This window comes from Topomyia yanbarensis, chromosome 2 (genome assembly GCF_030247195.1).
Source record: "Topomyia yanbarensis strain Yona2022 chromosome 2, ASM3024719v1, whole genome shotgun sequence".
In the NCBI taxonomy this organism is placed as follows: domain Eukaryota; kingdom Metazoa; phylum Arthropoda; class Insecta; order Diptera; family Culicidae; genus Topomyia; species Topomyia yanbarensis.
In genome coordinates, this window is record NC_080671.1 from 275,080,372 (window position 1) to 275,107,531 (window position 27,160).

Below are 27,160 nucleotides of genomic sequence, written 5' to 3' on the forward strand. Positions count from 1 at the left end.
GTACAACGAGTAACGACTCCGGAATTTCTTCTTAAAGGAAATTATGAAACATGGTTTTATTCTTTTTTCTAAGATTATGTCCTCGATTTGGAAATAAAATTTGAGGACAAGCAAAAATCTGCATCTATAAATTCTGATGAAATGAATCTACCCCAAAAGATAACAAACATGGATTCAAAACTCGAAGAGCTTTTTTGCTTTTTCAATCATCTTTCTTTTAATGTTGATAAAGACAAACAGGATTCTCAACCCAAAATTGCAATAAAATCCGTCGTTTATTACAATGACCCGAACTGTCTACTTTAGTTCATTCAAATATAAAGCTTTGAATTTAAGCCAATTGTAATTTACCAGACAGGATAGGATCAGGAAGAAGGGTAATCCTAGTTTACATTAGCTATCCCCTAGAGCGAGAAAAGTAATGAAAAAGGCATGATAAAATCCGTTACTACATTAATCAACATCTTGAAAAAGTATAAGATTATCGAATAAATTTGGTCAACACCTTACCACACCTCATAAAGTGTCATTTTCGCCCAAGACCCGGAGAAATCTGAAAATATATTTTTTCTGCTGAGAATGGGACTTTGTATACATTGAAATTTATCTGAATTCACTGTTCATTTAAACCCAACATTTTTTTGTAAGTCCTTGTTAATCGACTTCTTAATCCATATGCCCCGCGCACACCTAAAAACTGATTAAATTTTAATAACTTTCTCGGGTGATTTTATATCGATTTATAGCATTCTACGAAGTTGTAGACAATGGGATTGTTCATCAGATTCTCACTTTTAGTATTTTTTTAATGTCTATAGTACCAATTAGTAGCAAAAATGCGAATTAATTTCATTAAAAAGCTTAAGTTTTCAATCAAAAAACTTTAAAATAAAAAGTTGTTCTAGAAACCCCGACATAATATTTTATTTTTACTTTCAAATGAAAGGGAAAAGTCCAATTTTTCATATTCCGAAGATTTACAGATGCCGAATTTTTTTGAATAAAGTTGTTCGACAAAGACACCGTGATGTATTAGGGTAAGTTTTTCATTGTAGTCTTTTAGATCTAAATTGTTGATAATCGCAACAGTCCTCAACAATCCAACTATGGATGAAATCAATAATTTTAAATATGAAACAACATTTTGAGAAGTTGTTCCCAATCATAGCACCTAGCTCGTTAACGGAGGGACTTTCATTTGGATTAAAATGCCCACTCTTTTTGGTTAGACAGCTCAATTTTGTTACGCATGTTAAAAAGTTGATCAGAAATTAGTTAATTCTTAGCTCCACAGAAATAAATCGAAAAAAACATCATCTGGCATAGTTGCATAGTACACTTCTGCGTTAGGTGACAATCACATGATTAGGTGACAAACACTGGATTAGGTGACAAACACATGGATTTTTAATAATATGTTTTAACTTTGAAAATAGCACTGTATTCAATTTTACTAAATTTCAGGAGATTTGCTGCCGCCATTAAGATTGGGCCTTATGTCATGTAGCCCCTCCATATTATCTCTGGTCAATTAAGCCGAAATTTCCCTTTTTTCAATTTCCAGCTTGGGTTGTTTTATGCTGTGCATGTTCCTTCTTATTATCTCGTCATTAGGTTTATAATTTCGACTGCATGCCCATGGCTATACGTATTTTTTCGATTTCTCAATTATAACCTTTCAGTTTGTGTTCCCTTCTGTGCTCTTTCCCTGCTATACAAGTTAATATTGGCGGCATCGGTAAAAGGAGTTAAAGCGGAATTGCGCAAAATTCGATTGTTTCGTTCGGCATTTATAAATACTTTTAACGCGCCTCGCTCTGCCATTCTTCGATGGAAGCGTAAATATTTCATACTGCATAAAATTGGAAGTGCGAAAATGTCTTTATTTACACGTTCTGTAATTGAATAGTCGGTGAATGAAATATTTCAGCCTTTAATGTTTAAATTATTCTTATACAGAAAAGTTAAAATTTTCTTCCATTAACATTTGTCTTGTTCAAATTATAACAGAAACTTTGTGATTTGATGTACATTATAGCTGCGCTGGTCTTATGGTACAGGAGGTGTGATGGTGGAATATCAGGCATCGAAAACTTTGTGAACGGTGCTTTTATATACCTATTAGCCATAATAAAACTAGTATAGTTTCCCTCCCAAATTGCTTAGAATGCAGCTCTCAAATTGTATACACATTGTTGAAAGTATAATCGATTGTAATAATAATAATCTGTTTTAAACCACCGAGTGTGCCTTTCTTATTTATTCAAACTATGATTTATTAGCTGATTATGTTCAATATAATTGTGAAAATGTCTATTACATTATAGATATATAGTATAATAAGAATACTTAGAAAGTATCCCGAAGTACGACGAAAATCGACGCTAACACACTTTAAAGAAAAAAGAATAATATTTAATTAGCTTAATAAGCTTGAGTTCATTGTTATCGTCATGTGATCATATTTCGAAATGCTGTGGGAATGGGTTTGGAGGTGGAGAGGGGAGGGCTAGGGGAGTGAGATTCGAGGATATGTCAGAAATTCTTTATCTTATTTCGGTATGCGGATTAGATGAAGGGTAATGCAGGTGTGAAGGTGGCCAAAGGTGTAAGGGGGAGGGATTCAACACCCAACTGCACATTACAGCTTTCATTTGGGATTTGGCTAGAGAAAACCGGTTCAGTCATCACCGAAGAATCGATGCGACTGTAACTGGATAATATTCCCGGAAACCGGGACTTCCGGATTAGCTTAGGAAGATGGCGAGTTCCCCGGGGCATCAATAATCGTCATAGGTGGCCAATATGATCAAAGCTTCTTTGATTGGTCATAAGTGATCTAGACCTGCAAATCCATGCAATGTTGCACCCGTTTGATTCTGTTTCACATCGTTTAGACATCATGGTGTTACCAGTTTATATAAGAATTTGCTGTGTGACCGCACTCTTCAACCCGTAGCTCCAGAACCGAAAGTCGAATTAACTAAAACTTTGATAGCAGCTTATGGGAGCGTTATACTTTTCATTTGAAACTAAGTTCGTGAAAATCGGTTCAGCCATCACTGATAAAATTGTGTGAGTTTAAATGACACACACATACACATACACACATAAGCACATACATACATACATTTTTCGATCTCGACGAACTGAATCGAATGGTATATGACACTCGGCCTTCCAGGCCTCGGTTAAAAAGTCGATTTTTAGAGTGATTGCATAGCCTTTCTGTATATGAGAAAGGCAAAAAGTTTTCGTCCGACTCCCTTACTTGTAACGATCACATCCTCCATTTCGTTGAAAATGTTAAATGTTAGATTAATGATTCTCAGACGTGTACCTATCATTCTTGTGACATATGAAACTTTTTGGTGTTTCCGATTCATTTATTAGAAAAGATTATGGAGGCCATAATGGCCTTTCTTCGGGAACCAAAACCCTGCAAATGTCCAATTTTCAAAATGATGAAGTTTGGCATACCTCAATATGGTATTTGGAGTCAATCATAAATTAAATTTTTTGCCAGCAGTAGCTATGTGCTCCGCTGCGCCACGCGCGCCGACGGCGATACTTGTCATACGCGATACGTCGATGCTGTACGATTTTTCGGCGGCGCGCCGCTGCCGAATTAAAAAACAAAACGGTCTAGTTCCAGAGCTAAACGTAGACTGACTTTATTCACGTTAATTACTTTGCACCTAACCGACGATCACACTTCGTCGCTGTTGTGCTATCTTATGACAAGCGCCATTTAGCACATTTCGAGAAAAACGATTTTTAAAGTTTGAGATTGAATATCTTGAAACTTATAAATGGTATAAACATTCCAAAGAAGACAATTAATGCTTCTATCTATTCTTCATCAATCTCTCAAATATTACGAAGATCGCTTGACTATGTTGCGAGTTTTTACTATGAATGTAAACAAAAGTCGCACTCACACGTGTCATAGGCGTGTATTGATGACAAAATTTGTATAACGTGTCATAATCGAGCATGAAAAATTTTCCATAGAAAAAAATCATCAATTTTTAACTTTTATTCATATCTTTGCGTTCATATGGGCTATAAACAATCGGTGAAATGCGTTTTGAAGGGAATGAGTCAGGGCATCTAGAAAAAATAGTTATTTTTAGTTACAGTGTTGCCAAATATCCTTCATTTCCAATTTAAAACTAAAACTGTGTTTTTCTCACAACTCGTGTAATTTTCTTTTGAAAATGTTTATGTCATTGTGTTCCTCAGACATTTTCACGCATAAAAACATCTAAAACTTCAATATAACTTGAGCAAATCCCTAGATACAGTGATTTTAAGCAAAAAACTCACAATTTCTCATGACGTTTCTCGCAATATCTAAGTAACCAAGTAGAATTTCAAAATTCTGAAAACGCCACTTTGTAGAGATTTTTCAAACAAGTAATGTGGCATATCTAACTCAGTTTACCCCAAAATGGCGTTTGTCATAAGTTAGCACAACAGCGACGACTTCGATGACTGATGCCTCAGCGCCTCGTGCGATAGATCCGTCCGATGACCGACATATTGATTAGTGTTGCGATGTGGAGTATTTTGCTGACCTCTCAGAATGCCGCGGGTGACGTTATTGTTAACTTGCCCCACCTAAGTGATGAGGCTCCGTCCGAATACTGTTTCCAAGTCCATATGTTGTTACTATGTTTTAATTGCCGCTAGGTTCTACTGTATCGATTTTGTTGGCTATTTTCGGCAAACTTGAGACTAAGAGAAACGAAAGCAATGAAATTGAAAGACGGATAGGTATTCTAGAGCGATGGTCGTTCTAGGCGAGGATTTGTGAAGAATTTTTTGCCGGCGTTGGCGGTAAAACATGATGATGAGTTATATTCTACCATAGACCAACTGCTACTCTGCAGAAGTCAAATAATTCTTCACATTTTCTTTCGATCATGTCCATATGAGCCTGCCTAGTTCTAGTTTTCCGTTCTAAGTTTATAACTGATTCGCTCTAGAATACCTATTCGTCTTTCAATTTCATTGCTTTCGATTCTCTTAGTCTCAAATTTGCCGAAAATAGCCAACAAAATCGATACAGTAGAACCTTGCGGCAATTAAATCATAGTAACATATAAACTAGATGGTAAAAAAGTAGATAAAAATTCGTTTTCTGCTAGCTGAGCTGTGTCATTAATTGCTATCAGCCATCCGTGTGTGCGGAACGAAAAAAATCATTAAGTAGTTCAATCACAATAGGATCGGTGCGGCACCGATAGCTTGGTGTCGATTGAATGCATACGTCACGGCTTGATGCTAGCATAAAGGGAGAAGAATGGTCGCATGGTCGTTCTAGGCGAGGATTTGTGAAGAATTTTTTGCCGGCGTCGGCGGTAAAACATGATGATGAGTTATGTTCTACCATAGACCATGCGGTAGACTTGGGTGCAACGCCCAACTCCTACTCTGGCATGCAAAGTATTCTTCACATTTCCTTTCGATGATGCCTATATGAGCCTGCCTAGTTCTAGTTTTCCATTCTAAGTTTATAACTGATTCGCTCTAAAATACCTATCCGTCTTTCAATTTCATTGCTTTCATTTCTCTTAGTCTCAAATTTGCCGAAAATAGCCAACAAGTCCGTATGTTGAAAACTAAACGTAACGTCCCTGGTTGTTGGTGCTTCCCTTGGTTGTTGGCTTAACTGAATTTTCATGGCTTGCCTACGGGTGAAAATATAGAAAAAGATGGCCAAGCCGTTTATGATAGGCGTGAGAGAGAAGGTTCCAAGGATTGATCAAGGTGTCCACTGTATGCTGTTATTCTCTAGTCGTATCAGCTCCAAGTCTTTACTCGTTTCTGTCTGGAGGTAATGAAGGTGTTCCAAACTAAGATTTAGAATATGTTGGTCCTTAGTTATGTTAAGGCCGACCAAAGATAATATAGGTTTTCCGGATAAATGTCGTATGGTGTTACTGTCAAGAATGTTGTTTACCTTGATTGTACAATTATCGTATGATATCAGATAGGGTCCTGAAAGGTTTCTTTCAGATAGTCCACAATCAGATTTCATCGTGAAGTTTCCCACTACATTGATCAGTAGATGATGATCATCTATGGAAACGATTTCATTCTGGTACTTGGTTTAAAGTATAATTACAGGTAGCTGGTTGTCCCCGTATGAGTTTGGGTACACATGTAGAATTCTCAGGGGTTATTTCGTTTAGTTGCAATGTATTTATGACGCTTAGAGCAGATTTGTTTTCTTTCCGGACATCATGTTGAACCTTATCAAATGAATAACGATGTTCGAGATCCTAATAGTTTTCTTATATCTGCTGCTCGAACCTACGACTGGCCGCTAGCAGCTTGGCAAAACAATATTAGGCGTGTTTCGAAATTCAACATTGCTCAGCAATTGGTCATCGATGATATACACAGGGGGTTCGACGATGTGTCAACAAGATTTTTTTGCAATATAAAATTTTGGGGAAAGTTTATATTGAAGAAGTTATTGGTAAGTGAAAATCAATAGTTTTGGGCATTTTCAATGTACCGTCGGTTCGTCAAAATAGAATTTTTATAAACTTTTCGCGAACTTTTTATATTGAAGGGCAGGTTCTTGGCAGTCGAAAGCGATAGTTTTGGATATTTTCAATTCACAGGAGGATCCACCAGTGCACATTGTTTCCAAGGTGGCTAAAAGGTGAAAGAAATTCTTTGAACCACGAAAAACATTTTTACATTTCTCATAAAAGAAATGTATAGAATTCGCTCAAACTTTCAAGATTTTTTCCGAGGCCCGGAGGGCCGAGTCTTGTATACCAATCAACCCAGTTCGACGATTTGGGACAATGTGTGTGTGTGTGTGTGTGTGTGTGTGTGTGTGTGTGTGTGTGTGTGTGTGTGTGTGTGTGTGTGTGTGTGTGTGTGTGTGTGTGTGTGTGTGTGTGTGTGTGTGTGTGTGTGTGTGTGTGTGTGTGTGTGTGTGTGTGTGTGTGTGTGTGTGTGTGTGTGTGTGTGTGTGTGTGTGTGTGTGTGTGTGTGTGTGTGTGTGTGTGTGTGTGTGTGTGTGTGTGTGTGTGTGTGTGTGTGTGTGTGTGTGTGTGTGTGTGTGTGTGTGTGTGTGTGTGTGTGTGTGTGTGTGTGTGTGTGTGTGTGTGTGTGTGTGTGTGTGTGTGTGTGTGTGTGTGTGTGTGTGTGTGTGTGTGTGTGTGTGTGTGTGTGTGTGTGTGTGTGTGTGTGTGTGTGTGTGTGTGTGTGTGTGTGTGTGTGTGTGTGTGTGTGTGTGTGTGTGTGTGTGTGTGTGTGTGTGTGTGTGTGTGTGTGTGTGTGTGTGTGTGTGTGTGTGTGTGTGTGTGTGTGTGTGTGTGTGTGTGTGTGTGTGTGTGTGTGTGTGTGTGTGTGTGTGTGTGTGTGTGTGTGTGTGTGTGTGTGTGTGTGTGTGTGTGTGTGTGTGTGTGTGTGTGTGTGTGTGTGTGTGTGTGTGTGTGTGTGTGTGTGTGTGTGTGTGTGTGTGTGTGTGTGTGTGTGTGTGTGTGTGTGTGTGTGTGTGTGTGTGTGTGTGTGTGTGTGTGTGTGTGTGTGTGTGTGTGTGTGTGTGTGTGTGTGTGTGTGTGTGTGTGTGTGTGTGTGTGTGTGTGTGTGTGTGTGTGTGTGTGTGTGTGTGTGTGTGTGTGTGTGTGTGTGTGTGTGTGTGTGTGTGTGTGTGTGTGTGTGTGTGTGTGTGTGTGTGTGTGTGTGTGTGTGTGTGTGTGTGTGTGTGTGTGTGTGTGTGTGTGTGTGTGTGTGTGTGTGTGTGTGTGTGTGTGTGTGTGTGTGTGTGTGTGTGTGTGTGTGTGTGTGTGTGTGTGTGTGTGTGTGTGTGTGTGTGTGTGTGTGTGTGTGTGTGTGTGTGTGTGTGTGTGTGTGTGTGTGTGTGTGTGTGTGTGTGTGTGTGTGTGTGTGTGTGTGTGTGTGTGTGTGTGTGTGTGTGTGTGTGTGTGTGTGTGTGTGTGTGTGTGTGTGTGTGTGTGTGTGTGTGTGTGTGTGTGTGTGTGTGTGTGTGTGTGTGTGTGTGTGTGTGTGTGTGTGTGTGTGTGTGTGTGTGTGTGTGTGTGTGTGTGTGTGTGTGTGTGTGTGTGTGTGTGTGTGTGTGTGTGTGTGTGTGTGTGTGTGTGTGTGTGTGTGTGTGTGTGTGTGTAATGTACAAATTCTCATTCGTGTTTCTCAGCAATGGCTGAACCGATCTTATCCAAACCAATTTTAAATGAAAGAACTAAACACAGTATGAACGTTATTTATTTGTTTTTGATTCTGATGTTTAGTTTCCAAGATTTAAATGTTTGAATGCGTAAAAATGGCGTTTTTTGCAGTTTTTTTAAATTATCTACCGAAATTGACAAAATAGATTAACAATTTTTATGTTTTTAGGTAGATTTAACGAATACCTTTTGAGCAAACTATAGATTGTTGAAATCGGACTATTATCAAAAGAGATATTTAACATTAAATGCGGACGAAAGATTTTTATCATTTCCCATTGCCAGAAATACGACCAAAAACATGTAATCTATTATTAACGCAAAACGGCTTATTTTAGGTAAATAGTTTTTTCGGAGAATTTAATGGAGATAATATGCCCTTTCTTGTTGTATTACGCTTTTGCTGATTAATCCCCCTATGAGTGAGATATTTTTACAAATTTTCTTGCAAGTGATTATATCGAAATGATGTCTTCAGCACATTTGTAGCTCTTACTTTTGTAAATAACTTTACTGAAGACTTCAAATATCTATTTTGAATACTTTAAAAGTTATGGCTTGTTGTTAGTGGATTACTCTTTGTCGCCTAATAATTGTTCAATATAGTAATAATCCATTGAAATAAGCCAAACATTATTTCGATAAAACGAATTTTGTATTTCATTTTACTATCTACAACCGCTAGAAATAATCACCGAACACTTCCAAGTTGTCTGGAAGGAACTTGATAACTTATCAGTATAAAAATGATTATTTGTGCGAACCTTCTGACTGCAATTTTTCTAACTTATAACCATCGGATCGATCTGAAACATATGAAAAGCGAAATAAATAAATCTAAGCAACGGCGTAGCCAAGAGAAGGTTTTGGGGTTTAACACCATACAACCCCTACCCCCCACCACACCCAAAAAAAATATTGGATTGAAGTTGAAAATTTATTGATGCAGACTGATTTAATTCAATATTACAATAACAATTATCTGATCCGTAGATTGATAACCTGTTGTTGTAAACGTCATGAGGATTTTTGATAAATTGTCGGAATGGGGTCCTGATATGTAACTGATCTATTGGTCTTGATTTCACAGTTGTCTTATAGCATCAATACCAAATTGCTGCCTGAAAACATTCCAATAGAAAATTCCAGAGTTCCGTAATCAATCATAATCCTCAGATTTATTTTCAAATTGAGTTTGTTTTTGTAGAGATGTACTGTAATAAGGGTCTTTATTTAATAGGAAGCGAAGTTAAAATTGATTTAATGTCTATGAAACATAGAACTGCTCACCAAAACATTCAACATTTGCTAAAAATGTTTTTGTCTTTCTCATTCACTCTAAAATTCGTCAATCTAATCCCGACCCGGAGAGCCGAGTGTCATATGCCAATCGACTGAGTTCGTCGAGATCGGAAAATGTCTGTGTGTGTATGTGTGTATGTGGAAAAAAATGTGACCTCTGTTTCTCAGAGATGGCTGGACCGATTTGCACAAAGTTAGTCTCAAATGAAAAGTACAACCTTCTCATCGGCTGCTATTGAATTTCTTATTGATTGGACTTCCGGTTGCGGAGTTACGAGTTGAAGAGTGCAATCACACAGCAAATTCCCATATAAACTGAAATAAAAAATTTTCGAAATCAAATTTGTATTTTTAATGCCAAATGACTTTAAATTGCATGAAACATTGAGATGTTTGACAAAAATTGACTTCTTTGGACTTTGGTACATTTTTGCTTTTCTCATATAGAAAAGTTATGCAATCACTCTAAAAATCGACAATCATACCGGCCCGAAGGGAGTATGCAGTGAGGGGTTGCTACTTTAAAATTAAAACTAGTTTAAAATTTCTTAACAAGTTGAAAATTTTCGGCAGGACCTGGACCTCCCGGATCTTTCTCCAATTTTTCCTAATAAGTTTGTGAAAATTATAAACTATTTGAAACTTTTTAATAGCTTAATTTTTTTTTTTAACCGTGATTTTTTTAATAAATAGTGACCATCGCTTCACAACGTAGTCTATTTTTCATGGCTTGCGGTGAGCACGATCTCTCGAATTGCTGAACTGAAAATTATGGAATAGAAATTAGTATTAGTTTTTAGTATTCTTTACAGATTTAACTGGACGCGCAGATAGCTCTGAATTAGACCCGCTGGTGCCCTAAGACGATTTCGCTAGATTTTCAGAGCACTGTGCACCCAGTGCATTAACGCAAGTGGCGGAAGGTTATCGAAAAGATTCATGACAATGAAAATTCCAGTAAGGGACCGTTCATAAATTACGTAACGCGCTTAGGGAGGGGAGGGGGTACGAGAAGCTGTGACATGTTGTGACATATGGGGGAGGGGGAGTAAGCTAGATCGTTACGTAACATATTTTTGCTGAACAAAAATTTTTTTTTCGAAGAATTTGTTACGTAATAGGGGAGGGGGGGGATAGAGAAATTTGTGACAATTTGTTACATGGGGGGAGGGGGTAGTCAATTTTGGGCAATTTTTGCGTTACGTAATTTATGAATGGTCCCTAATGATGATGATTTTCCCAAACGGTTCATTTTCGAGAGGTTTTTATTTGTTCTTTGGCATTAGGATTAGCGATAATAATTCAAATCAAGGATACTACTGGGAAGTTCCCTTTAGAAAAAGTCGATGTCGAAGTAAAATTTAGAACTATGCACGCATCCACCTCAGAGATAGCGTGATATCAGGAGCTGCGATTTTATTTCGACACTTTTTTGTGAAAAGGGCGATACTTACAAATGTAAACATAAGACTTTTTTCATACATTTTACGGTATTGCTTTCTTAAATTACAACAAAAAATACAACGGGTGAAACTGAATTTTTGTTTTTTTATTCAAAGTTTCGCCCTTCACGCTCCATGCAAATAAACAGGGCGATACTTTTTTTGCTAGCAGTTTAGAGGCGAAACCGCTATTTTCGTATTTTTTAAGGATTATCAAGCTGATACCAGCTGTAAATAGTAACAATGATCTCTATTGAAAAAACACGGACGAAATCGTTGGTGTAGAACGGTAGTTATTGTAAAAAAACGTAAGGGCGATACTTCAATGCTGATAGGTGGGACCGAAAAAGTAAACAATCGCCAAAGGGGCGATACTATTATTTTGTCAATTTCAATAGCAAAAACAAATTTTAATTTAATAATTTCAAATACTTTATGAAGTTTTGGGTTTCGATCACTGAATCATGCAATCTAGGATGTAAAAACACAATAGTTCTTAAATAGGAAATAAAACCAAGTGTGGAAATATTCACTGTTGATTTTCATTGAATGGTATCACTGCTAGTATCGCCCTTTTCAAGAGAAAGCGTTGATTTCTTAGTTCTCAGTCGCGTTGGAAATTTGAGTAAAGTATAAACTTCAAATCGATTAAAAAAAAAATTTTTTTGGCTCAGTACAATATATAACCCCTTTAGGAAAATTCTTCAGTTTTCCCACCACAATTTAGATATTTTATTAACAGAGCATTAGCAATAATTCGTTTGTATGTCTATTTTATGGGCAATTTTTTCGCTTTCCTATTGATTTGGTTTGATATTTCTAGCACTGATGTTGTCCTATGCTGATTTGAGCTATTCTCTGGGTCCTGCCACTATCCCATGCAGTATGTGTTATCAAAAACATCGCGAAGCATCAAGTTCTAAATGTTCTCAAACGATATAATATCCGAAGAGTGATAAGAGTTATAAGAAATGTCTCATCACACTGTTAGGTGGATTAAAAGCGTTTTTTTAGCTATAGTGTCTTCAGAAAAGTTTATTTGTATTTTATTGTATTTAAAAAGTATTAGTTGGGTGATGAATCCTTATAAAGCTGAGAAGTAAGCTTTTGTTTGGTCATTTATGAATAGAATAAAAACTTTATTTGGCAAAGTTTTTTTTTTCAATTCGTTTATTTGATAAGGCAGGTTTGCGTTAGCTTAAAGGTGCCAATTTTGTTTTGTTTTACATTTTTAATTACTTAAAACTAGGGGATTACATATTGATTTTTTAAATTTAACTAAGGCTAATTTATAGCTATACATATACACAAGGGGGTAATATAATTTTCGTAAGATTAGGGGGTCATTTAGTTTTTATGGCAATATGGTTTGACATTTTTAGCAATGAGATTATTGGAGCAAATAATGTTTAACTAAGGGGAAAATTTTTTTACGACTATCTTAAAAGTAGAAATAATAAAATTTTGTAAAGATTCGGGGTCATTAATTAGAGTTATTTTATGTGGTAGTAGAGTTGGGCATTTTCAACGAGATTATATAATATAATAGTTAAAACAAGAAATAGCAAGAAGAGCTAAATGCTTCATGAAGATATTTGGTGGGGGGAGGGGTGCTACTTCTGTGTATAAGAGTCAGGGGAAGTAGGGTGGACAAAGATGGCAGGGGGAGAACATTATTTCAGTTTCAGGCTTCGGGAGATCAACGAATGGATTACAGAATCAGGGTGGCCTTCATCAGGAAGAATCATGTACTGGGACGCCGGGTGGTCGTTCTAAAAAAGGCAGGGGTTTCTCCAGACGATTTCGTAGTGCGGCTCAGATGTTGATCGGCTACATTTCGAGTTGTGCGTGTGATGTTCGTGCGTTAGGTCCCGTGTTTGTTGGCTCATTCGACAGGGATGTTTTGTGTCGCCTTGGAGTTGCATCAAACCATCGTGGGTGTATGGTACAGGTGGAAGAGAGCGCTTCTGAGAATGATAAGGAAAAAGGGGCAGTTAAAGTTGGATTTTGATGGTTTTTATGAAGGTGTATATAAGGGACATATAGATGACATCGCGGCTTGCCAACACATCTCGAACCGGGACGTTGAGTGGTCTTCCTCGGGCCCGGAGGGTGTCCATAAGCCGAGACCTGGCGGAACTGTACTCGGTGCACGCCCAGACTATGTGCTCTATATCGTGATAACCGTCGCCACAAGCGCAGATACCACTCTCCACGAGCCCAATACGTCAGAGATGTGCATCCAGCGTGTAATGGTTCACCATGAGTCGGGACATCACACGAATGAAGTCACGACCCACATCCATCCCCTTGAACCAAGGTTTCGTTGATACCTTAGGGACTATCAAATGTAGCCACCTTCCTAGCACCCCATTGCTCCACGAGGTTTGCCAACTTTCGAGGGTTCTCTGATGAATAATACTGAAAAATTCGTGGAAGCAAATTGGTCTTTCAAAAACCTATTTTAATCCACCTAGCGGTGCAATTGTGCCTTTCTCAATCATGAATCACGAGAATGTGTGCGATGTTTATATTCATTAAAAGCTTTTAAATGCATATATTACATTTTATTATTGTACATCACATGACAACTATATACAGGAAAATAAATCATTTTTCGAGTTCTAAAATTTTAAAGAAGAAAAAACAGCCACGGTAATATTGAACTGAAAAAAGGTGCGAAATCGGCAAAGTCCCAAAAAGTCGATTTTTACAAAAAAAAAAAAATTCGAGATGGCATTAAATCTCGACGTTTCATGCATTTTAAAGATGTTTGGCATCAAAAATACGAATTCGATTTCTGAAATTTCATGGGGTCCCCCCTTTGAAAAAAAAAATTGAGTTCCGGCTTATATGGGAATTTCATATGTGACCGGACGATTTAGTCTATATTTCCGACCCCATATAAGCGATCCGTACGAAATTTTATAAACATCTGTGGGGATATTATAGCTATCATTTGGGACTAAGTTTGTAAAAATCGGCCCAACCATTTCCGGGAAACTGATGTGAGTTCGTAAATTTTGAAAGATGGCCGCTTTTCCCGGGCACTTTCGGAACCGTCTATGGTGGTCACTGTAGTGAACGAAAGTTTGGTTGGCCGTGGGTGACCTAGAAAAGCAAATTTAAGTCGTTTGAGAGACATTCTAGCGAAATTTTTACCTTTTTTGCTTTCATCGGAGTATCGGTTTGAATCACAATTTGCTATGTGATCGCACGCCACAACCTATAACTCCGGAACCGGAAGTCGGATCGGAATGAAATTTAATAGCCATTTACGGGGACGCAATACCTTTCATTTGCGGCCAAGTTTCGTCGAATCGGTCTAGCCATCTCCGAGAAACCGATGTGACTGTTATTCTGAATTTAGATACTTCCGCCGGGGCTTCCGGAACCGATGATGGTGGCCAAATAGATTTTGAATGGATGTTAGTGACCTAATACTACAAATCGAAGCAGTTGTGGTCATATTTTCGAAAAAAATTCACCTTTATGCATTCATAGCAGAATTTATTAAAATCGACATTTTCTGCGTGTTCGTACTCATCACCCTGTAATTCCGGAACCAGAAGTCGGATCTATTAGAAATTCAATAGCAGCCTATGGGAACGTTGCACCTTTCATTTGAGACTAAGTTTGTCAAAATCGGTTCAGCCATCTCTGAGAAAAATGAGTGACATATTTGGTAACATATACACACACATACGCACATACACACACATACATACATACACACATACACACACACAGAAATTTGCCGAACTCGACGAACTGAATCGAATGGTATATGTTACTCGGCCCTACGGGCCTCCGTTAAAAAGTCGGTTTTCAGAGCAATTGCAATACCTTTCTATTGAGAAAGGCAAAAATTTCACCTTTTTACATTCATCGCAGAATTCGTTAGAATCGAGATTACATACATACATACATACATACATACATACATACATACATACATACATACATACATACATACATACATACATACATACATACATACATACATACATACATACATACATACATACATACATACATACATACATGCATACATACATACATACATACATACATACATACATACATACATACATACATACATACATACATACATACATACACACAGATATTTTGCGATCTCGGCGAACAGAGTCGAATGTTATATGAGACTCGGCCCTCCGGGCCTCGGTTAGAAAGTCGGTTTTTGGAGCAATTGCATAACCTTTCTATATGAGAAAGGCAAAAGAATAGTATTTAATTAGCTTAATCAGCATGAGTTCAATGTTATCTTCATGTGATTATATTTTGAAATGTTGGTGGAATGGATTTAAAAGTGGTGGGAATGGGGGGTTAGTAGAGTGGGAGTGGAGGATGCGTCAGAAATCCTTCATCTTATTTTGGTATACGGGGTGGATGAAGGAAATGCGGGCGTGAGAGTGGTCCAAGGGGAGGGGAGTGGTGAAGGAGTGAGGTGGAAGGGCAAGGCGAGGGGGGAGGGGCTCTGATGCAATACTCAGCTGCATATTTTGCCTTCCATTTGAGCCTTGGTTTGAGAAAATCGGTTCAGTCATCACCGAAGATTTATTTGTGGAATATGCCCGGAATTCCGGACTTCCGGAATCGTCGATAGTGGACAATATATTCAAAGAATGTTTGATTGGCAATCAGTGATCTATATCTGCGATGAGAAGTAATTTGGTGACCATTTCAATAGTTTTTAGCCTCTGAGGTATTACGAATGTACCGATTTATATGGGAAATTCCAGTGTATCCTTACTAACACCCCTGTAACTCCGGAAGCAAGAGTCAGAACAGGATTAAATTCAGCAGCAGTCAATGGTATTACTGTATCTTTCATTTGGAATCAAGTTTGTGAAAATCGGTAGAGAATTCGTTGGGGAATGGGTGTGATATTAGCTTAGGAACTTGGCGGGTTCCCCGAGGGCGTCATGAACCGTCATAGGTGGCCAATGTGGTCAAAGCTGGTTTGATTGATCATTAGTGATCCAGACCCGCAAACTAGAGTAAATTTACATCAATTTTAATATGTTTTACATCATTTGAACATCATGGTGGTACCTGTTTATATGGGAATTTGCTGTGAGACCGCACTCTTCAACCCGTAACTCCGGAACCGGAAGTCGGTTCAACTAAAAATTCAATAGCAGCTTATGGGAGCGTTATACCTTTCAGATGAAACTAAGTTTGCGAAAATCGGTTCAGCCATCTCTGAGAAAATTGTGTGAGTTTAAATGACGCACACACACATACACACACATACATACACACACACATACATAAACACACAGACATTTGCCGATCTCGACGAACTGAATCGAATGGTGTATGACACTCGGCCCTCCGGGCCTCCGTTAAAAAGTTGATTTTTACAGTGATTACATAGCCTTTCTTTATATGAGAAAGGCAAAACGTCACCTTCAATGGCACCCACCTTAGCTAAGGAGTCCGCCTTCTCATTGCCCGGAATGGAGCAATGAGAAGGGACCCACACCAAGGTAAACTGGAAAGATTTGTCAGATAAAGCACTCAGTAGCTCCCGTATTTTCCCCAAAAAATACGAGGAATGCTTTCCATGTTTCATCGAGCGAATAGCGTCAATAGAACTCACACTATCCGAGACGATTAAGTAATGGTCTGCGGGTAATGTGTCAATGACTCCAAGGGTATACTGAATAGCAGCTAGTTCTGCGGCGTAAACTGAAGCGGGGTCACTGAGTTTGTAGGAGGCGGTGAACTTTTGATTAAAAATACCGAAGCCAGTGGACCCTTCGAGGTTTGATCCGTCAGTATAAAACATCTTAGAACAGTCGACTTCTCGGAATTTATTATAAAAAATATTTGGAACCACTTGTGGGCGTATGTGGTCCGGAATTCCAATAATCTCATCTTTCATGGATGTGTCGAAGAAAACAGTAGATTCAGAAGTATTTATGAAAAGCACACGGTTGGGATTGTAGGAAGACGGATTAATATTTTGCGTCATGTAGTCAAAGTACAGGGACATAAAACGGGTCTGAGAATTGAGCTCAACATGCCTTTCTAAATTTTCAATCACCAACGGGTTCAAAATATCGCATCGAATGAGCAATCGATATGTGAGTTCCCAAAATCGATTTTTCAGCGGGAGAACGCCCGACAGGACTTCGAGACTCATCGTATGGGTCGACTGCATGCACCCTAAGGCGATACGCAAACAACGATACTGAATTATTTCGAGTTTGATGAAATGTATGTTCGCGGCGGATCGAAAGCAGAAGCATCCGTATTCCAGTACCGACAGTATCGTTGTTTGATACAACCTAATAAGGTCTCCTGGTTGGGCACCCCACCACGTTCCGGTTATTGTACGAAGAAAGTTGATCCTTTGTTGGCATTTCTGTTTCAGATACCGAATATGGCATCCCAAAGTACCTTTCGAGTCGAACCAGACCCCTAGATATTTTACTGTGAAGACCTGAGCTATAGTTTGACCCATTAATAGAAGCTGTAGTTGTGCTGGTTCACGCTTCCTAGAAAATACAACTAGCTCAGTTTTCTCCGTGGAGAATTCGATACCCAGTTTAATAGCCCATGCAGACAAATTGTCCAAGGTATTCTGTAATGGTCCTTGTAGATCGACAGCTTTGGGTCCCGTAACAGACACCACGCCATCGTCTGCAAGTTGTCTTAACGTGCAGGAATTGTCAAGACATTCATCAATGTCGTTGGCGTAGAAATTGTATAACAGGGGGCTTAGACATGAACCCTGGGGAAGGCCCATATAGCTAAATCGTGATGTCGATAAGTCACCATGCGAAAAATGCATGTGCTTTTTCGACAACTAGTTTAGTAAAAAGTTGTTTAAAGTCGCTGAAAGACCACGGTAGATCTTCTGTGCCGGGGCGGAATCCGGACAAACCTTCTTGGCGAAATCGAATATCCAACGGTTTGAATATTCCACGCTCTCATTAGTACTGTTTCGGTTTCGCATACGTCGATCTGTTCCCCAAAGAGTGCTCATCGATGTTTCTCTCGTTAATCCGTCGACGAACCGGCGCCAATAACCGCGTTTTTGGCTTTCATCAAACTCTTCATTCGCTTGTCTAACGACGCGTACTGTCGGAAACTAGCGGGTAACCCGTCGTTCCGGAAGGTCTTAAACGCGGCGGCCTTCTCTGCGTACACGTCTGAGCACTCTTTATCCCACCAGGGATTGGGAGAACGTTTTTGTATGTTCGCGCCGGGTACTGGCTTAGTCTGAGCTTGATTCGCGCTGTCGAGAATCAAGCCAGCCAAAAAACTGTACTCTTCCTCCGGAAGAAGTTCTTGAGTAGATTCGATGTTGTCGCATATCGCGGCAGCATAGCTCTTCCAATCGATATTTCGTGTGAGGTCATACGAAATATTGATTGTTTCCAATGGCCTTGAGCCGTTATTGATTGAGACTACGATCGGCAGATGGTCGCTACCGTGGAGATCAGGGATTACCTTCCACGCGCATTCTAACTGTAGCGAAGTCGAGCAAAGGGATAAATCTAATGCGCTTGGGCGCGCTGGTGGGGGAGGAATCACCCATTTCACCCGTGTTTAGAATTGTCATGTTGAAGTTGTCGCAAATATTGTGAATTAAAGAGGAACGGTTATCATCATAAAGGCAACCCCATTCCGTACCGTGAGAGTTAAAGTCCCCTAAAACTAGTCGCGGTGCAGGCAGGGATTCTATGATGTCATGTAGCCGGCGATGCCCAATCGCGGTGTTGGGGGGAATATATATGGAAGCTATGCAAAGATCTTTGCCTTTGGTTGTTACTTGACAAGCGACAACTTCAATACCTGTTATCGAGGGAAGGTTAATTCTGTAGAAGGAATAGCGCTTTTTGATCCCCAAAAGCACTCCTCCATAGGGGGTGTCTCGATCCAGGCGAATAATATTAAAATCGTGGAAGTTGAGATCTATATCTGAAGTTAACCAAGTTTCACATAATGCAAATGCATCGCAACTCAAACTATTTATTAAAATTTTGAAGGAATCGATTTTCGGGATGATACTTCTGCAATTCCACTGTAAAACAGTGATCAAATCCGTGACCTCGTTCGATGAGTTAGCCATCGAAGGCTACAATCGCTGAAAGGAGGGGCCATTTAGCAGTCAACTGCATCAAAAATGTTCTTACTGTAGGGAGAAAAGCTAACATAAGACTTTTAGTAGGATCAGTTATAGTTATATTGAAAGTTTTTATTATCCAGTCCACAATGTCCGAGAGTTTGATAATTCCAGTACCGCGATTATTCTCGAACTGAAACAGAGGAACACTTGGGATTTTTGATGTTCCGGGAAGTGCTGGGAACTCCTTCTCTGAGTTTAATTCTCCGAGACCAGGAGCTAATTGCTTCGGTTTGGTTGCAACACTTCCAATAGATGTGACTTTCGGAGCCCCGTCAAGAGATACCTTCTGGCCTTTACAAGGAACTTTAGGAGAGGGAATGTTCCTCCTCTTCCTATAACTTCTAGGCGCCCTAGTAGATGTTCCCTCTTGTGGGTCATCAGCCTCGCCCTCGTTAGGAAGCAAGTGAGCGTAGATGTTTGTTGAGGTTGGTGGCGTAGCTTTCTTTAGCATTTCTGCGAAAGAACGCTCGGATCGTCCCACAAGGGGACGTTTTAGTTTATCCCCGCGTAGTTTGTACGCGTGATATGCCGAGATATCATGCAGATTCTCTGCACAGTAAGGATACTTCTCAGCATTCTTACTTCAAGAATCATCTAGATGATTCTCCCCGCATTTTCCACAGCGGGCCTTATTGCTACAATGGGTGGCTGTGTGACCCAATTGTTTACACTTTGCGCAATTCATGACCTGCGGCACAAACAGACGCACAGGCAGACGAACCTTGTGCAAGAGGACGTAATTTGGCAAAGCAGTACCAGCGAAGGTCAGGAGTTTGATTGGGGGTACGTTTTTGAACCATCCCCCGCAACTACTACTGAGTGCAAACGCTTGCACTCAAGTATTTTCACTGGCTGAAGTACGCGGTCTCTAAAACGGCCAACCCCGTACTGCAGCAGACTTTCATCGGTGACAACGCCTTCAGACTGTACTTTTACAGCTGGAATATACACGTGATAGTCCTTCGTAAAGTGCACGCAGCAAGCAATATCATTTGCCTGCTTTGAGTTAGTCAGCACGAGCCTCAGCCTGTCTGAGCGGTCCTTTTTTTATTTCGTTCACAGCCGAGAACCGTTCGGTCAGGTCTTTTGAAATCTGTAATAGATTCAGCGATTTTGTTTTGGGCCGAAAGAAGACCACAAAGGGACCGGTCGAGAGCTCTGGATATTGTTTGGGTCGGGGGAGAGCCTTAGGAGTCGACTCGATCTCCATTTGGCCATCCGGGGAGGAAGCCATCGACACCGTCAACGCACGGGGTCAGCACCCGCGCAGACGGGAAAAGGCCGTTAATGTATCAAAAAGGTAGATTTCACTTATCTGTATACTCGTTTCCCACGACGCACCAGTCCAGCTTAAATAGCTGGTTATTGTTCAATCCTCGCTTTACGAACAAAAGGTTGAGGAATGTGACCTAACGGTTAACACACGCACAAAAGAAAATAAAAGTCCAAACCTCGAAGAGGCAGAGAATGGCAAGATAACCTTGAACGCGGATTACTGCACTGTTCTTTTTCCAACGGACCGAAAACAAAACACTTCTATCTCGATCGAGCGATGCGTAGAGACTGATGATTTGGCAAAGTTGTTGAAAATATCTTAAATATTAACTTCGCTGAAAATACTATGAGTCTATCTGTCGATTTTAATATACATTTGAGGAGATTTCTTTGATATACACCTTAAAATTTGTTTTTACATTTCTTATAAAAGAAATGTATAGGATTCGCTCAAACTTTGAAAACTTTTTCCGAGGCCCGGAGGGACGAGTTTCATATACCAATCGACTCAGTTCGACAAATGGAGACAATGTCTGTATGTGTGTGTGTATGTGTGTATGTATGTATGTAAAAAATGTCATGTAATTATCTCAGCAATAGCTAAACCGATCTTAATGAAACTAGTTTCAAATGAAAGGCCTAACGTCGCCATTTAACACTATTATTTTTGATTTTCGATATGTTGTTTACTTTCTGAGACATGGGCGATTTTGTCAAAACACGGCAGGTTTTTTGCAAATAACTTTCGAACAATGCAATATTCCACATAAATGCACATAAATATAAAGCTTGCAAAAATACCTTTCTAACAAGCTATAGATTGTCTAAATCCGTGCACGAGCGGCGGAGATATTAAACATTTTGTATTTTTATTCCTCGCTTACCAATTTTCACTAACTAAAAATGAGATTGTTTCATATAGAATATTGCTTTATTGGTGTTTTAGAGGCAAAACTAAACCGATTTTGAATATCGGGGTATGAAAACACATCTACGTGATTCAAGGAACTCGATGTTGCGAACATTTTGTGAATTACTTTTATAATAAATGAACTATTTCTCAAAAATCAATATACAAGTTCACTTCAAAGACAAAAAAATGTGTTGATAGTGAAACAGCGAGTTCTAGTATTTATCCATTGGATTAGGCGTTGCGTTCAATCATGAGGTAAATTTTGGATGGTATATCAATACACAGATCAAAAAGTAATTCACCTAGTAGTGAGAGAAAAGATTTCTCATATAATTATACTCGTGGCGTCACCGAAAGCAACTGTATGTTTGAAGCCCAAAACTCTAGCGAAAATTTAGCTCTTTTGCAAGATTTAGGTTATACTGGTTATGGCACAAAAATAACTACTTACATTATTTATGATAATAATGTAAGGAATCAATATATCCCATAATATACCTATAAAAATAAGGTCACTGCGTTAACCATCATTTGCCATTCCTCACACGCCCCTCCTCCCCATCGCTCTCTCTCTCTCTCTCTCTCTCTCTCTCTCTCTCTCCTCTCTCTCTCACTCTCTCTCTCTTTCTCTCTGTCTCCCTTCTATCGCATCTAAATAGCTATTTCTGTATCCATTTCTAAGTTGTGTGATAAGACCTTCTGCTAATCTGAAATATTTATTCATATCCAAGCCAATTTCATGTGTGCGATGTAATTGTGAAGATTTCAGGAAACAAAACTATTTTTTGTCTGCTGCTACATCAACTCAAATTTAATTCAGTTGTATTCAAAGCCTGTATCTGCACTATAATTAAGGAAATTCATGGTTATATCAGAAAAATATTTGGCTTAACTGGGTAATATGGATTTTTGACGATGAAAATTTTCAAAAGAGACGTTTCACGTGCGCTATTTAAACTATTCGTATCTCTATTTAATTTTGAATGAAACATATGCTCAATGACTGAAAGCTGAAGCCAGCAGGATTGGACTTGCCATCAACGTTTCGAAGACAAAATACATGAGAGGAAGAGATTCTAGAGACGACAATGTGAACCTCCCACCCAAGTTCGGATTGACGGTGACGAAATCGAGATGGTCGACGAATTCATGTATTTGGGCTCACTGGTAACCGACGATAATAATAACAGCAGAGAAATTCAGAGACGGATCTTGGCGGGAAATCGTGCCTACTTTGGACTCCGGAGGACGCTCCAAAAGACGCTCCGGTCGAACAAAATTCCCCGCCGCACGAAGTTGCTTATCTACAAGACGCTGATTAGATCGGTGGTCCTCTACGGCCACGAGACCTGGATTATGCTCGTGGAGAACCAACGCGCCCTTGGAGTTTTCGAACGAAAGGTGTTGCGTACTATCTATGGTGGCGTGCTGATGGAAGAGGAACGTGGCGCAGGCGAATGAACCATGAGTTGTATCAGGTGCTGGAAGAACCATCCATCGCGCATACCGCAACAATAGGACGTTTGCGGTGGGCTGTACACGTCTTGAGAATGTCAGACGACGACCCGGTGAAAATGGTTCCTGATCGACCAGATAGAGGAAGACCTGCGGACACTTCGAAGACTACGAGGCTGGCGACAAGCAGCAATGGACCGAGTGGAGTGGGGACGGCTTCTGCATACAGCAAGAGACAAAAAGGCTCTAGCCTGAACGGTAAGGTAAGTATATGCCCAAATATGTCATGTAAAAACTAAGAACAACTTTTTTGTAATGATATTATTGAAAATGCACATTCGTTTTATTGGTACGAACTTTCATGAAAAATAACGGATCAAAGACCAAAAATATCCACAAATTAGATCCAGAAAAATAAGTCTTCCAAAGCACCCACTCTCGATGGGGAATGCAACTACAATGTGTCTTCTGACTTATCGTCATTCATATCTGCATATACTGAGTAGTTTGAACCATTTCTTTTTCACAGTATTGGTTTGTATAGGACTTATTTATCCATATTTCCTGCCCGAGAATTCCGAACGAATCAATATGCAAGCTTAAAGGATGAATGGAAAGAGACTGCATTGCAATCAACTGAATGCATGGCTTTTATGCTATCGACATAGCCTAGACATTTCACACTATTAACTTCAATGCAAATAAAAACTTTGAAATATCTATTTGTCTCATTCATGAATCGCATTCTCCCTCTGTGGTTCTCTATTCAAAGGGCTTGAAAGCACATGTGACCTTGTCTCACTTTACTATATTCAATTGCGCGATAAAATACTGGACCAGTAAATTTTGTTCTGCACATAAATCTTTTTTCGGGAATATGTGACCAAAAAGTAAACTTCGAATTCCAAAGCAAATTGAACGTTCCAGGTTCCTGATAACTAATTAAGGTCCAACAATAAAGTAGATACACCAGATAATCTTAAAACGACGCCGTCAAGTAAAGAAGCATGAAAACGAAAAGAATAAAACCAAAAAAAGACGGAAGCCCTAGAAAGTCCATTGTATATTTATTAGCCTTTTCTCAGAAGATGGGATTTTCAAAAACATTTCAAAACTTTCTGATGCAATGGTTCTCAAATTCGTACAATCCGGTTTATTCATTTTCTTTATTCAAAAATGTTTTTTAACTTTAAATATATGATCGTTTCATTTTAATTACTTATTCCATTCAGCACATTTTTATTCGTTTTGTTTATCTGCATCATTTTACTTATTTTATTCGTTTCATTCCTTGGACTCACTCTGATCAGTTTATTCTTTTTGTGCATTTTACTCATATTATTCATTTAACTTATTTTATTCATTGTTTTCATTGCATGCATTCTATTCATTTTTTTCCAATTTATTCATTTTGTTCAGTTTCTTCATTTTAATAATCTGACTACTTTTTCAATTTTAAATCTTTTCATCCAAATAGTTTATTTGATACAATTAAATTTAAAGAATTTTATTTTATAACCTTTTACCATCGTTTAATTTTTAATTTTAATCAATGCATTTTATTCTGCTCATTTTTTTCTTTTTATTCATTTGGTCACTTCAGCTCATTTTGTTTATTTGATTCGTTTGTTTTATTTATGCATTTCATTTATTTTTTACTGTATTCATTTATTCATTTGATTAATTTGATCCAATACATTCATTTAATTCATTCTATTCACTGGATGAATTAAATCAATTTGATTCATTTGATTCATTGATTCATTGATTCATTTGATTCGTCTAATTCATTTGATTCATTTGATTCATTTGATTCATTTGATTCATTTGATCCATTTGATTCATTTTATTCATATCTTTAATTTTATGCATTTCATGTTCAGTCATTCCTTTTATTTCAATCAATTTGTTAGTATGAGTCAATTTATTCTATTAATCTTATAACTATTTCTAAATACAATCTTAATTTTTATTTAATAACCATCTAATTTGATTCGTGTATTTTATAATTTTGATTTACATTAATTTATCTACTCATTTTTTGAATTTAAAAACCTACTATTTCATTTTTTGCTTTACTTTCTATTTCGTTCGTTTTGTTGATTTTCTATAATTTATTCAGTTAATTCGAGATTTTATTCGTGCAAGACTAGAAACTGTTTTCATCCCACCTCTAGTTGGGTGCCTACTTCTCATGAGTTCTGCAAACTAATCCAATAGTGATAAGTGTAAGAAATGTCTCATCTCACTGCTAGGTGGATTAAATCGTTTTTTTTTTTTCAAAATGCTTGTCCTGGTAATTTTGTAAAATTTCAAAATGATCCAAGATTTTGTTCTGCATAAGAAAATACAGAATTTTTGTAATGTAAGTTTATATGTATCTCTTACAACTTAGAAGTTATCGAATGTTTCAGTGTCCAAAAAGCAACATTTTGGTATGGAAGCCGCAAATTTCCGCAGACGAAGCTATACCAATACGAATCTGTAAAACAAACACAATCAAAACCGTTTGGTAGGCTCTAGCCTACGTTCAAGTCAAATTCGAATAAATTCCTTCTTTAGAATATCTTTCTTATCTTAGAGATGCAAAATATACAAAAATAAAAATACTGTACTGTAAGACCTCCTTAAGGGAATTTTTTTATATCAGATAATCAGAACGGGTTATGAGGCTTTGTCGAGGGACTAAAGAATATTACACATTTAAGGGTAAAAGAAAGAAGCATGAGGCATCTTGTTACATAGTGGAGAGAAGAAACGGAGGAGGGGGCTAAAAGCTTCCCAACTAGAAAAGGAAATCAAACATGGAAAATATTCATATTCTCCTTTTAAAGTCCTAAATCTTCTAGTTTAAGGTTGGACAGAGAAAGGGTAAAATTCGCACACGAAAAAAGCAGTTTTTTTCCACCCCGTATGTCAGATCTTCATCAGCAGTACTGTAACAACATTCTACATACGCTGATTGATTTTTATGAAGATCTGACGCACGGTGTAAAAAAAAACTGCTTTTTTCGTTTGCGAATTTTGCGCATTCTCTGTCCAACCTTAAATTAAAATTATAATAAAATCTGTTAATCACTACACTAAACCAATAGTGGTTTAGTAGTTTTTTTTTTCAATATATGTTTTTGCGTGCTACAAATTACTAATTACACAAGAGCTCAAATTTTGTTTTCTTCATGGTCAAAACAATTTTGATCACCTTTTTGCCGCTTGGAAACACTGTGCACCTGGGACTCTTCTGTGCACCAACTTACTCGAAAAGTTGAAAAAATCCATTTTGACACATTGTCGGACCTTTCTGCGTATTGAAAATGTCCAAAATAATTGATATTCAACTGCCAACAACTTTCCCTCCAATAGAATACGATTTCCCGAAAAGTAGAAAAAAATCATTTTAACGCACCGTCGGACCCCGCTGTGCATAGAAAATGTCCAAAACTATTGACTTTCAACTGTCAACAACATGTGCTTCAATAGGTATTTATTTCTAAACAATTGAAAGTTAACCGCAGCAACTTCAACTCCAATAAACGGGAAAGTAACGCAAAATGTGTCGCGATAACCGATGAACCGACGATGACGATGAATACGATGATACAATTATCGACGATGACGATGAAGGCGACGATACATTATCGTTAACGGAGTTTCCGATGACGATACATTATCGTGAAAAATGTATCGTATTAACAACCCTGCGTGGCACAGACCCGTTCGCAGAAAATTCTTAAGAAGAGGGTTTTGTTTTTTTATTACTTTAGTAGAGTTGTACTCTTGCTATTTTTATTTCATGATAATCGTTCATTTTTTTGCCTTTCTCATCTAGAAAGGTTATGCAACCGGCCGGAATCGACCGCAACGAGGCCCGCAGAGCCGTTTCTTAAACCATTCGACTCAGTTCGTCGAGATCGGAAAAAGTCTGTATGTGTGTGTATGTATGTATGTATGTATGTATGTATGTATGTATGTATGTATGTATGTATGTATGTATGTATGTATGTATGTATGTATGTATGTATGTATGTATGTATGTATGTATGTATGTATGTATGTATGTATGTATGTATGTATGTATGGATGTATGTATGTGTCAATTAATGTCGCCGATTTTTCTCAGAGATGACTGAACCGATTTACACAAACTTAGTTTCAACTTAGTAATTCATCGATTTTTACAAACTTAGTCTCACATGAAAGGTGCAGCGTTCCCACTCGCTGCTATTGAATTTCTAATTGATCCGACTTCCGGTTCTTGAATTACAGGGTGATGAATTCGAATACGCAGCAAATCCCGATTTCTTTCAAAATTAAAATCAGATAGTTGAAGAAAGATATATTATTCTTACAGACTGCTATGAAATTTTGTACAGTTCGGTTTTATGGTCAC

The 27,160-nt window shown here is 38.3% G+C and overlaps 2 protein-coding genes across 5 annotated transcripts in view; both read right to left on the reverse strand.

Moving 5' to 3' along the window:
• LOC131683167 (homeobox protein unc-4-like) overlaps positions 1-27,160 on the reverse strand; it is a 1,134,581-nt gene that overhangs the window by 925,808 nt on the left and 181,613 nt on the right. The gene's annotated exons all lie outside the window — the stretch shown is intronic.
• LOC131683166 (uncharacterized) lies at positions 12,148-19,690 on the reverse strand. The gene is made up of 2 exons (XM_058964999.1): positions 16,392-19,690; positions 12,148-13,419 (listed from the first exon to the last, which is right to left on the reverse strand). The coding sequence occupies exons 1-2, from the start codon at positions 17,784-17,786 to the stop codon at positions 13,189-13,191; spliced, it is 1,626 nt and encodes a 541-aa protein (XP_058820982.1). The 5' UTR covers positions 17,787-19,690; the 3' UTR covers positions 12,148-13,188.

Excerpts from the sequence above, each read along its gene's own strand:
- LOC131683166 (XM_058964999.1), bottom strand. The coding sequence starts at position 17,786 with ATGCATTTTTCGCATGGTGACTTATCGACATCACGATTTAGCTATATG. Across the intron at positions 13,420-16,391 it reads TGGGTGCCATTGAAGGTGAC|GTTTTTGAAAGACCAATTTG; the intron begins GTTTTGCCTTTC and ends GGATTAAAATAG.